Here is a 13237-nt window from a genome sequence, read left to right as displayed (position 1 = left end):
CAAGTCACAGCCAATTTATCCTGACTTCATGGGGTTTTCAAGGTAAGAAACAAACAGAGATGGCTTACCGTTGCCTTCCTCTGTGTGGCAACCCTGGCAGTACCCCTTGTCCCTGGGCACCACTCTTCTGGTCACCTGGGGGGCGCAGAATCGGCCCCCCATGTGACCAGGAAGTCCTGCTGCCTCATCATTTTCGCATGCTTCGACCCCTTCCCTGCCAGTCGAGGCATGCAAAAACGAGGCAGCAGGACTTCCTGCTGCCTCTAAGTGCCCTCAACCCCACCCTGGACACCCTGGGAGCCCAGCCGGCAGAGGGAGTCTGGAGGGGGAGGTGGGCACCCTAGACCTTGCCCATGTCCATGGTGACATGGGCGGGGTGGAGGGAAGTGGGGGTGGAGCCTGGGGCATCAGGGGTGGAGCTGGGGTGGTGGTGGGGAGAGCCTGGGGCATCCTGGAGACAATTTGTCTCTGGGCGCCGTTTACCCCTGGTACGCCTCTGAACCCTGGCCCCATCCAAGTACTAACCAGAACTAACCTTGCTTAGTTTCTAAGATGTGGCAATACTGGGTTAGCCTGGGCCATCCAGGTTAATGCATTCCCCGCCTACTAGGGAAGAATGATAAGGGATGTGCCACTGTTTTTAGCTCTCAGGTTAATGTATAATCCATAATGGTAGAGAAACATGTCTTGGTAAATTATATTATATTTTATGAAACAAGAGGTATGGTAAATGTACTTCCTCTTTCCCTTCATAATGCCCTGATTTCTTTTTTCTTTACCTTTCCCTTTTTTTTACAATTATTCTCTCACTGGCAGTCAATTTAATCCAATGCATACACACTACTTTGCTCAAAGGCAAAAAACTCACCTCTTCTATTGCTATTTTCCCTTGCACGGGCATCTCAGTCAAAGGTAAAGTAACAGAAGTAAGTCTTTCTGCATCATTCAATAGCTAAGTTTTTTAAAGAAAAAAGGAGAGAAAAAGAAGATATGGAGAATGAACATAGAACAACAATTTGTGTGATAGCAAAAGTAGATTAACATCTATTGGCAAAGCATAAATGAAATGCTGTACAAATGTATTTATTGACATAAAACGTCAAAATTCAGAATATACATTTTTAATTTTGAAAAGTTTTAAATTTAACTTTGAAATGTTTGGCTTGAGTCATATTTTTAAAATATCTTACAATAAAATTAACTATTAGTTTGCAGCATGCAACTCTTGCTTTTTCCTCTTCAATGAGTAATTTAACCATGTCCATACTTTTAATCAAATTAAGAAAGTACAAACTTTTGCAAACAAGTTTGAGATAAGAAAATTTGCTTGAGAACTTTCCCTTAAGTTAATTTCTGCTAAACAATTACTGACATGATGCATTGTTGGGTTAAAATTACTCTGAATGGTTGCCATCACTATATTTTGACCTGAAATGATTCACATAAGAGCTATGACATGAGAATGTGAATATACTGAAACAGCTTTTATGATTACCTAGTGGGAACTAATGGTCTGTAGATAATTTAAAGATGCATCAGACCTCAGAGAAGATAATGTCCTCTGTCCTAGGGTCAGGAAAGGGAGACTGTGTGTGTTTTACATATATACTATCTATATACTAATAGCAAAGTCAGCCAAATCTAAGGACACTTAAATCTGGTGACTGAAGCTGGGCATGACAGATCTTTCTATAAATCTGAAAAGGGCCTTAGGTTTACAAAAAATGTGACAACTACAAAAAAAGAGTGCCTGTACCTTTAACAACAGATTACCTCAGTGGCTGTTGGTAGGCAACCCCAGATTTCAGGCTTGGTTCTGTCAGTAAAAGAAGGGGAGGGGACAGGGTCCTTTTCAGGTCATTTTTTTCCATTGAGGGAAGTCTCACTGGGCCAGGGTTGGCTAGGTCTGACAGCTCCAAGTTGGGAAATTCCTGGAGATTTTGTAGGGAAGTTGAGGGAGGCAGGGTTTGGGGAGGCCCCAGCTGTATATAATGTCATGGAGTGCACCAGAGGCATGGGGGGGAGGGAAATTGTGCATGGGGCAAAATGGCACGTGGGTCCCACACCCATGCACCCTCATGGCACCCCGCCCCACACACCCCACTTACCTTAGTTCAGCCAGCTGCAAAGAGCACCCAGCTGAAAAAACCAGAGCCTGGCTGGTGGGGCTGTGCATTGGTATGTGGGTGGGAACTACACTTCCCAGGAAACCTTGCAAACCTCAACTCCTGCAGAAGTCTCCCTGGGGCGGGTGGGAAGGGGTTTGCAAGGTCTCCCAGGAAGTGTAGTTCCCATCCACAGACCAACACGCAGCTCCACCAGCCAGGCCCTGGGGCCAGGCTACTACTAAGGTAAGTGGGAGGTGTGGGGGCACGGGCAGAGTGCCTGGTGAGGTGGGAGGAAGGGGAAGTGGTGGGGGCACTTGACTTCAATGGCATGTACTCAGGGCACAATCTTCAATCATATCCCCCCTCAGATGTCTCCTCTCCAAACTAAAGAGTCCTAAACGCTGCAGCCTCTCTTCATAAGGAAGGTGCTCCAATCCTTCAATCATCCTCGTTGCCTTTCTCTGCCCTTTTTCTATCTCTTCAATATCCTTTTTGAGATGTGGCGACCAGAGCTGAACACAGCAGGGGCGTACCTAGGCAAACTGGAGCCCTGGGCAAAACCTGAGTTTGATCCCCCCCCCAGGCGGCCACCCTCCCCCACCGTGACCAAACAACGTGCAGTGACAGAGACAAAGCTGGGACTTGGCTTATTGACTCTGCCTGTTCAATGCACATTGTGAACCGAGAACATTTGCTGACAGAGGATCTTCATACCCCAGAGATCAAGCATGTGTGTTTGGTTAATGGGACTCCTGCTTCTGTGGAGAAACAAGGAACTGCTTACATGCCAGCCTTAAATAGACACATTAAAAATGTCCTCTTTGTGCCATTATTTGACTTTTGTCTCCTCAGTGTCGCGACATTGACAACAGACGGATATGTTGTTCAATTTGAGGGGCAAACCTGTACCATTGCTAAACATGGTGTTATGTGTGCAAAAGGTAAGCTCTTGAATGGGCTGTATTACTTAGAGAGTAGTACAGAAAGTAATGCCTGTATGTCTGAGAGGGTAGCTAATGTGTCTAATGTTCCCCCTCATTGAATTCACTATTTGCATACCATTGCATACCATGTAGATTCAGTCTAAGGTTCTGGCAGAAATACCTTTGCCTGAGACTCTGTTGAGCCACTGCCAGTCTAGGGAAACAATACTGGTTCTGATGGACCAAAATATCTGGTTTATTTGTTACACATATTTCATTTGATGCATATCTTTATCCTTGAGAAGAAAAGAACAATACCTTTGACCACTCAATTTTTCTTGGTAGTGTGACCTCCAAATTTGATTGGTTATTCTTAATACAATGAAACTCAATGAGATTTCTGTTACGGGAATCAGGAGTCAGTGGGATTTTCTGCACGTTTTCATAGGAGCCCTTGATTGCAAATATCAGATCATCGTCTAAACAAAGTACAACAGAAATGTTAACTATCAATTCACTTTATATTGTCGAAGACTTTCACAGCCGGAATCACCGCAGTGGGTTTTCTGGGCTGTATGGCCGTGTTCCAGTAGCATTTTCTCCTGATGTTTCGCCTGCATCAGTGGCTGGCATCTGCAGAGGATCTGATGGTAGTAAAGCAAAGCAAGTGGAGTATATATACCTACAAGTGGAGTATATATCCGCGTACCTTGCAATTGTGGACAAGTCTACATAGAAACCACGCAACATAGCGCCCAGACATGAATCAAAGAACATGAAAGGCATTGCAGACTAATTCAGCTAGAAAAATCAACAATAGCCGAACACGCGATAAACCAAGCTGGACACAGAATGTTATTTAAAAACAGAAATTCTGGACCACTCTGGCAACCACTATGTCAGACTACACAGAAAAGCCATTGAAATCCACAAGCACATGGACAATTTCAACAGAAAGAAACAATGAAAATGAACAAAGTTTGGCTACCAGTACTTAAAAATACTAGAATCAAGACAATGGTTAGTGAACCCCACCCAGGCCGTCTCCAGGCAGGAAGCAATCAAAGGGATTAAAATGCCCGGTGGCTGCTGTGCAGATGCCCTCGCTAGCTGATTGTGCAACTTCATTGTTACTTACATATGCTAAAATGGATTCCACTCAACACATGCAAATGACACTTGCTAACTGCACCCTTTACACTTGTTAACAAATGCAAATGGTTCTTCTCCTGGACATTCCACAGGTATATATACTCCAGTTGCTTTGCCTTACTACCATCAGATCCTCTGAAGACGCCAGCCACAGATGCAGGCGAAATGTCAGGAGAAAATGTTACTATCAATTCACTTTCTTGTTAAAAAGCCCTTTATCCAGTAGGCAACCAATTCTATCCAGTGAGTCAACCCCAATCTAAACCCAGAAACAGAACAGATTTGTACTGAACTATCAATAAAGCCCGTTGAGCTGAACAATACAACAAGCTCTAGAAAGCTGTTGGTGGCAGGAGCAGCAGCAAGGCAGGATCAATTTAAATCAGTAATGAACATTGTAAGATTTCTGGCAAGCTGTTGAAGGAAGTGGTTGTGGTTGGTTTTCTGAGCTGTGTGGCCATCGTCTGGTGGATCTTGTTCCTAACGTTTCGCCTGCATCTGTGGTTGGCATCTTCAGAGGTGTATCACAGTCTGTTACACACTGTGTCCAGTGAAGGAAGGGCTTTTTTGGTTTTTGTAAATGAAGAAACATCTCCATCTTTGGCCAAGAATTTGGCCAAGAACAACCAAACCACATAAAGAAACAACTCCACCTTTGGCCAGCAATTTGGCCAAGAAGAAGCAAGCCACAGCAGGGTTTGTGGAAGGGAGAGTTCACAGGAGGATATGGTGGCAGACACTCTACCCTCCAAAGCAGCCATTTTCTCCAGAGGAACTGGGTTCTCTGGTCTGGAGTTCAGTTGTAATATGAGATCTCCATGCTCCACTTGTAGTTTGGCAAGCTGCTAATGCAAGGGTTGTTGTTTTTTAATGAAGAAAAATGGCATATTTGGCCAACAATTTGCCCATAGCAAGCCACAGCAGGGTTTGTGGAGGCAAAGGTTCTCAGGAGGGTATAATGGACAACAGTCAACCCTCATAAGCAGTCATATTCTTCAGGGGAAGGTGGTTTCTCTGGTCTAGATATCAGCTGTAAGGTTAGATCTCCAGGCCATACCTGGAGGTTGGCAAGATGTTGGTATGAGGGTTTTTTGTTTAAAAAATGGGGGGAAAACCCTGCAGCTTTGCCCAACAATGTGCCCAACAACAACCAAGCTATGCAGTCCACCCTCCATTTTCTCCAGGGAAAGTGGTTTCAGTGGTCTGGAGATCAGTTGTAAATTAAGATCTCGAGGCCATACCTGGAGGTTGGCAACCTGGTGTAAGGTTTGGGTGAGGAGGGGTTGTGAAAATGAAGAAACAACTCCAGCTTGTCCCACCTGAAGGTTGGCAACATTTTATTGCAAAGGGTTTAAACAGAAAAGCCACCAAGTTATTATGGGGGACTTGCCTGGGCTTCTCAGACTGTTCTGGTTTTGAGGAGCATTGTGAGAAGTACGGAAACAATGGAAACAGTGGGTAAGGTTGGGAGGTTTGGGGCCATGCGGAGAGTGTTGGGAGGCATCAGGTGGTGACAGGGAGCACTGGGAAGTGTTGGGCCATGTGCAGGAATCTTTGGGAGGTGTTGGGCAGTGATTGGGACCATGGTCAGGCATCGGCAGCAATGGGTAAGGTTGGGAGGCCTTGAGCCACGCGGGGAATTGAGTGGCAATGGGGAGCACTGGGAGGCATTGGGTCACATGCAGGAAACTTTGGGAGTCATCAGGTGGCTTAAAGTCAGCAAAAGTAAAAACCCATGTGGTGGGAGATTGGTCAATTGCTGCACAGGACTAACAGGGCTTGGGTAGAAATGAGTCCTGCATGGCAATTTGCTGGGGGTTCTTTGTCGCAACGTCTGAAACATTAGGCAGTTGCAGATTAGGATAGGTAAGGAGATGCTACTGAAATCTGAGTTCCCTTATCAAATTCTTTCTCTCTCTGGTTGTTGAGGGTTTTCCTGGTTGTGTGGCCGTGGTCTGGTAGATCTTGTTCCTAACAGACCGCTGAAGATGCCAGCCACAGATGCAGATGAAACGTTAGAAACAAGATCTACCAGACCACGGCCACACAACCCAGAAAACCCACAACAACGACTTGTTTCTAACATTTCGTCTGCATCTGTGGCTGGCATCTTCAGAGGTGTATCACAGAGAGAAGTCTGTTACACACTGTGTCCAGTGAGAAGGGAATGTTTTTATTGGGGTTTATATTGTCCATGTCCCTGGGTGGGAAACCAATCAGTAAGTGTTTGGGTGGAACTTGCTATGCAAAGGGGTGGTTGACTGTATTGCATTGTGGGTGAGGTTTTTCAGTCCAGGGAGTGTTTCACCTTTGCATTCCCGGCAGCTCTTTCTCTCTCCTCTAACATGCTCCTCTAACATGCATTTCTCTCTCCTCTAACATGCAGATTCTAGGTTATGCATTTCCATATCACTGGGTATATGAAGCAGCAGTGGCATAGTGGTTAAGAGCAGGTGCATTCTAATCTGGAGGAACCGGGTTTGATTCCCCACTCTGCCGCTTGAGCTGTGGAGGCTTATCTGGGGAATTCAGATTAGCCTGTGCACTCCCACACACGCCAGCTGGGTGACAGTTTTTCAGAGCTCTCTCAGCCCCACCCACCTCACAGGGTGTTTGTTGTGAGGAAGCAAGGGCAAGGAGATTGTAAGCCCCTTTGAGTCTCCTACAGGATAAAAAGGGGAGATATAATTCCAAACTCTTCTTCTTCTTTTCTATGACTGGCAGAGACAAGGAAATGTATAATATAGTTATATAGGTGAATGTTTCTACATAATATATGGAAAAGGAGAAATGAAGATGGAATTGCCATTGTGTCATGCATAACATATAGTTCTTTTCTAAATTCATACACTTAGGCAGCATAATATGCCAGTTCACATATTACCTGTTTCTTTGGTCTAAATTTCTATTCTTGCACTGCAATTACCAGCTTTAATTACTATGTGACTGTTCCCTATCACTGTGTTTAATTATTACTGGGAACAGTTAATTTCACCAACAATTTGAGTGTAGTGAAATGCAGTACAGAAACCCACCATTCACACCATGCTGTGGTTTGTACTCAGGTTTGGGCATCTAACTACAGAACAAATGCATGGTTGTATAAAGTGCTGTCAAGTCATAGCCAACTTATGGTGACCCTGTAGGTTGCCTGCCTCTGCATAGCAACCCTGGATATCCTTGGTGGTATCCCCTCCAAGTGCTAAACATCTGATTGGAGCAAGTGTCCCGTGGAGTATCACGTTGCTTGGTTTGGGGCCTGGTACTTTTCAATATTTTTATAAATGAATCCCTGGATAGAGGAGGAGGTGGAGGGTCTGATTCACTGGAACTTCAAGTGACACACCAGAGTGGAAGGAGTGAAGTGAACACTTGCAAAAAAATAAGAGATAGAGATTCAATGAGAAGAGAGGAAAGAAGAGTTTGGATTTATACCCTACCTTTCTTTCCTGTAAGGAGGCTCAAGGTGGCTTACAAGCTCCTTTCCCTTCCTCTCCCCAGAACAGACTCCTTGTGAGGGAGGTGGGGCTGAGAGAGTGCCGAAGATATGTGACTAGCCCAAGGTCACCCAGCAGGAACGTAGGAGTGCAGAAGCACATCTGGTTCACCAGATAAGCCTCTGCCACTCAGGTATAGGAGAGGGGAATCAAACCGGGTTCTCCAGATTAGAATCCACCTGCTCTTAACCACTACACCACACTGCTCTTAGTAAAGTGGGTGGATATGAACAAGATTCAATTGAACAAGTGCAGACTTTTACATCTGGGTAGCAAAAATGGGAAGCACACATACTGAACAAGGGCACAAATCTAGGTAACATTAAGTGTGAACAAGATCTAGGGATACAGGTTGACTGTACGCTGAATATTAGCAGTCAGTGTGATTCAGCACTGAAAAAGGTTAATGCTTTTAGGGGATTATCAACAGGGGCATAAACATCCAAATTGCAGGATGTCATAGTCTTGCTCTACATTGCACTGGTCAGACTGCACCAGGAGTACTGAGTGCAGTTCTGCAGGTCTCACTTCAAAAAGTATGTGGGCAGAATGCAGTGGGTGCAAAGGAGGATGATCAGGGACCTAGAGACCAAGTCTTATGGGAAAAGGCTAAGGGACTTGGGAACATTCAGCCTGGAAAATGTTCAGCCTAGAAAAGAGGAAAATTAGGGGGATGTGATTTTTCTTTTAAGTATTTGCAATGCTGTCACTTAGAGGAGGACAGGAAGGATTTTCTGTTGACAGCAGAGGATATGACTCACAATAATGGATTTAGATTATGAGCAGAAAGGTAACAGTAAGAATAGTTCAGCAGTGGAATTAGCTGCCTAAGGAGGTGGTGAGCTCCCCCTACTGGCAGTCTTCAAGCAGCTGCTGGACAAACACTTGCCTGGGATGTTTTAGGCTGATCCTGCATTGATCAGAGGGTTAAAGTAGGACTAGATGGCCTGCATGGCACCTTCTAATTTTATGATTCTATGAAACTCTGCATATTGTTTATTAAAACACTTAAAAGTAGAAACCAGGAAAGAGCCAAAAAGATGTTAGGCATGATTCTACATCTTCCTGAAATTCTATGCTAAGAATCCATTCAAGCCAACATATACACAATTAATGATATAGCAATCTCACTTGCGTATTGTCGCTTTAGCTTCTTGGTATTCACTTTGATTGCCAGACAAGAAAGTTCACGTGACTGTAATAATAATAAGAGGAATAGGACATAATTAGGGCAATTATCCATTTATCCAAGTACTAATAAACAAAGCCCAAGATCCAACCAAATATTTTAAATTAATATGTGAAATTCAGAGTCAACTGCATTTTCTCTTCCTTGTCCCACCATCACCTTTCCTCATTTTTCATGTCTCTTTATTTTTCTTCCCACATCATAACATCAAATCACATGCAAGGTCTCTCCTAGCCATTCTTTTCTATTAGCCTTAATTTCTTCACATTCTTTTCTGTCACAGTCAGGCCTATGTGGAGAGGAGGTTTGGATGACCTAATGAAGCCATTACTTTCTATATAGGCAGCAGCTCAGAAAAAAAAACATTGACACCATCAAAATATTGGGATGGCTGCATGCACTCTGCCTTTCTGGGCATTCACACAAATGGGCCCTTTCTTGTTTGAGAATTGGTAGATACCTTAACTATTTCCTAGGCAAGTGTATGGAGGCCAACTAATGAGTGGAGTCATCTAGAGTGGTGTTTGGTTTTTCAATCTATCGTATAAGAAAGCTTTAACAATTGGTGTCTCAGGGTGAATTATGGAACTATTAAAGTGTTGCCCATCTGTTTGTCACATCCAATTCCCTGATGAAGATTCTAAATATGAATTAAACCAGCTTCATTAATAGTAACAGATGATGTTAGTTTTCACACAGCCATAAATTCCCATAACATAATATGGTGTAACCCAGATGTCATTAAGTGACTCACACCATTCTAAAGTGATTTCTTTGGTCATTCTGATCATTTCTAGTCAACAAGAAGTTATCTATGACGGTGACAAACTTCAGAGTCAGAGATTCCTGATGGGATTGGGGGCATTTAAAGGGCTCCAGTGTAACTGTAAGGAGACACAGGGCGGTTGAGGCTAGTGATGAAAATCCCCCCCCCCAAAAAAAACCCACTGTTGGTCAGAATAGCATCATGGTGGCAACTTTTTTACCATTTTCACAAGCAAAATCCATGCATCTAATGAGAAGTGCGGGAAACTGATGGGTCTTTCACCTGGTCCCTCTGGTCAGTTGTGGCAACAGCCAATATCTATTGACAGTAATTTTGGGAATTCATCCAAAAAAGCACTATGCTTACCACCAGTACTCCATTTGTAACAATGTTTTCATAACAGTCTGAGCTGAAAAACAAAATGGAAAATGAAATGTCAAAACCAGTTATTCATATTTTCTGTGGTATTTTTCAGATGCAACATCATTCAATAGTAATCTCACTGTCAAAGCCTCGTGAGGTAGATTATTATAATTAACATTCCTGCTCTAAGGGGATGAGGTGGAATACGCAATCTGTGAGGACATGTGAGATGTCTGGATATTAAGGCACAAAATCAAGGAAGTGGAAGTTAATACTGCACCATATGCTTTCAGACTTCATAGTATGCTTTCTATAATAAACTGAATAACAGAAAGAAGAGAACGCTATTAAAAGGTGGCTCCCGTTAATCAAGCAAAATCTGCACAAGCTGAGTTCAATGTGTAGCCAGCTGTAGGGTCCATAGCTTCAGCCAACTGTGGTTTTCCATGGCGACTTAGACCCTTGACATAATGCATTATTTTTGGGTCTGCGGTTAAGTACCTGAACTGAAGTATATTGCTAAATTAGTCTGGTTTTTTTTTCACTCCCCCAGGTGGTCATTTTTCTTACCAGACATATTGTTCTGGTCTTCTAAGCTTTATGTTGCTAATTATTATATTGCCACATAGTCTATGTATTTATTATATTTCATGCAAGATTAGTGATAGAATACTGGTACTGATAAATAAACACTAGAATAACCCCCACCCCACCCCACCTTGCTGCAGAAAATGGCCAGAGATTCATGGAGAGTTACTGGTCTTTCCCATGTGTCATGGAGTGCATATCAGTGCACATCAATTTTAACCTCACATATACAAACAAAACTACAAGATATTATAGGAATATTATGGAAAACCAGTCAAATGTGTTGCAAATTCCCATAACTTCTACATACTGTCCATTGCTGTGCATCCCACCCGTTTCTCCACCCAGCATCCTTTTTTCCTCCCGCAAGCGAAAAAGTGAATCAATTGGAGTGATTTGTCAAGTGTGTGCTAGTTTGATAGTTTGATGGTGCTTGAGTGCAAACCAAAGTGGATGAACACACCAGATCTGTAGTTATTTTGGAGTGGATTACTGACAGGGGATATGAACATTAGGGTGAAACAGGTTCTTAGAAGTGTGAACCTCTAGTGGATCACTGAAGGTCCAATACCAAATCAGAAGTGTATGACTGGACCAGAGGAACATTTTTCCCAGGATCTCATCACCATCAACTAAGAGGACATTCAGAGTTCCACACCCATGGAAAAAGGTAAGGGACAGTTGTTGCTGTTGTTTTTTCAGTTTGCCAGTTGAAAAAAATAATTATGTTCCCTTCCAACATCTCTCCACCACAAAGACATAGTTGGTCACCTGAAATGATGTGTTTGTAATGACCCTAAGAGTTTGCTGATGGCAAAGTGTTGCTATTTGCTAATGAAAAAACTCATATATTTTGGTACACTTGAGGTTTTTAAGCAGTTTTCACATTAAGTTACATCTGAGGTTAATGGTAAATGAGGTCCACACGCCACTGACTACATATTTTAATAATTATCACAGATCTTTTGCTTGATTAGTATCTGGGGCTTCTCCTTATGGTAAAACAGCAATACCTTAGTAGAAAATCAAGAATTGTTAATTTCTTGGAGTATGTTCTATCTTCCCTTTGATCAGAAATGAAATGTTTGGTACCAATCAGCAAAGAGTTAATTACTGCAATCACTGTTAATGAACTTAATCCCACCATGAAGCTCATTAACTGCCATAGTTACATATTTAGGGATTCCCAGAATAGCTTTGGTGAATTGAGCCTGTAAACTCTTTGGCTGTTTCCGCACGGGCAGAAAATAGCACCCTAGGGATGGTAAAAACACCATCCCTTGGGCGCTGTTTGCACAGCGGGCGCTGCTGCATCGCAGCAGCCCTGTGCTCGCCCCCCTCAAGCGGCGCGAAACCGCCGCTTTTGAACCTCGCTCAACATGGCGAACAGCAGCGGGTGGAAGGCGGCGTTTTCCCCGCGCCAGCCCCAAACACCTCCTTACCTCTTTCTGGCTTTTGTCCCTCTGTGGATGCCAGGGGACCTGCCTTCTGGCCTCCATCCCTGCAGCCGTCGCTCTGGCCATGGGGGCGTGTCCCCTGACCTCCAAAGAAGGATGAAAGCCAGGAGGAGGTAAGGAGGCACTTGGAGGGCTGCACGGCCGTGCGGAGCCTGTTCCGCCGGCTGCACAGCCAGCAGGGCCATTTGTGCAAATGGTCCCGGGGCTTGCATTGGCATGAATCATGCCAATGCAGCCCCGCTGCTCTGGGTGTGCAGAAACAGCCTTTGGATCAAATAAGATAGATGCACCATAAACAGATGAAGAACCACTTTGGCCCTGTAGGAACATGAACAGGACAAGTACAAGAATCCCACCCTTTACTTTCTCAGCAGCTGTTGTTGTTTAAGTTAATACAACTGAAGATTAGTCTACAAAAGATTGTGGCATTGGATGTGAGTTTAACTATCTGGATAGGCATAGCCCAGCACAGGGTTGCCAGACACTGCCTAGCAACCAGTGGGAGACTTGGGCAGACAGGACATGGGGGGCTCCCATTGGGTGACATCATTTTGACACTCCCATTGGGTGACATCATTTTGACACTGTAGTCATCCCCGCAGGGTCGTCGCTAAGGAATAGGCGAGACGCGTCCCCCCCCCCCCCCACCCACCCCCCCCCCCCCCACCCCCTCCCCCCCCCCCCCCCACCCCCCCACCCCCCCCCCACCCCCCACCCCCCACCAAACCCCCCCCCCCCCCCACACCCCCCCCCCCCCCCCCCCCCCCCCCCCCCCCCCCCCCCCCACCCCCACCCCCCCCCGCCCCCCCGCCCCCCCACCCCCCCCACCCTTTTCGCCCCCCCCCCCCCCCCCACACCCGCCGGCCCCCCCCCCCCCCCCTTCGCCCCCCCCCCCCCCCCCAACAGGGGACGCCCCCCTCCCCCCCCCACCCCCCCCCCCCCCCACCCCCCCCCCCCCCCACCCCCCCCCCCCCCCACCCCCCCCCCCCCCCACCCCCCCCCCCCCCCGCCCCCCCCCCCCCCCACCCCCCCCCCCCCCCACCCCCCCCCCCCCCCACCCCCCCCCCCCCCCACCCCCCCCCCCCCCCACCCCCCCCCCCCCCCACCCCCCCCCCCCCCCACCCCCCCCCCCCCCCACCCCCCCCCCCCCCCACCCCCCCCCCCCCCCACCCCCCCCCCCCCCCACCCCCCCCC

General features: G+C 46.0%; 1 protein-coding gene across 1 annotated transcript in view; it reads right to left on the bottom strand.

The window, feature by feature from the left end:
* LOC125426345 (cytosolic phospholipase A2 epsilon-like) overlaps positions 1–13237 on the bottom strand; it is a 94792-nt gene that overhangs the window by 21117 nt on the left and 60438 nt on the right. Inside the window, exons 7-10 of the mRNA XM_048484602.1 lie at positions 10002–10044; positions 8812–8875; positions 3350–3510; positions 845–952 (exon numbers count right to left, since the gene is read on the bottom strand). Of these exons, the coding sequence (XP_048340559.1) occupies positions 845–952; positions 3350–3510; positions 8812–8875; positions 10002–10044 (376 nt within the window). The remainder of the gene's footprint in view (positions 1–844; positions 953–3349; positions 3511–8811; positions 8876–10001; positions 10045–13237) is intronic.

The sequence above is a fragment of the Sphaerodactylus townsendi genome, linkage group LG02 (assembly GCF_021028975.2).
Source record: "Sphaerodactylus townsendi isolate TG3544 linkage group LG02, MPM_Stown_v2.3, whole genome shotgun sequence".
Taxonomy (NCBI): Eukaryota; Metazoa; Chordata; class Lepidosauria; order Squamata; family Sphaerodactylidae; genus Sphaerodactylus; species Sphaerodactylus townsendi.
This window is presented reverse-complemented; position numbering and strand designations above follow the sequence as displayed.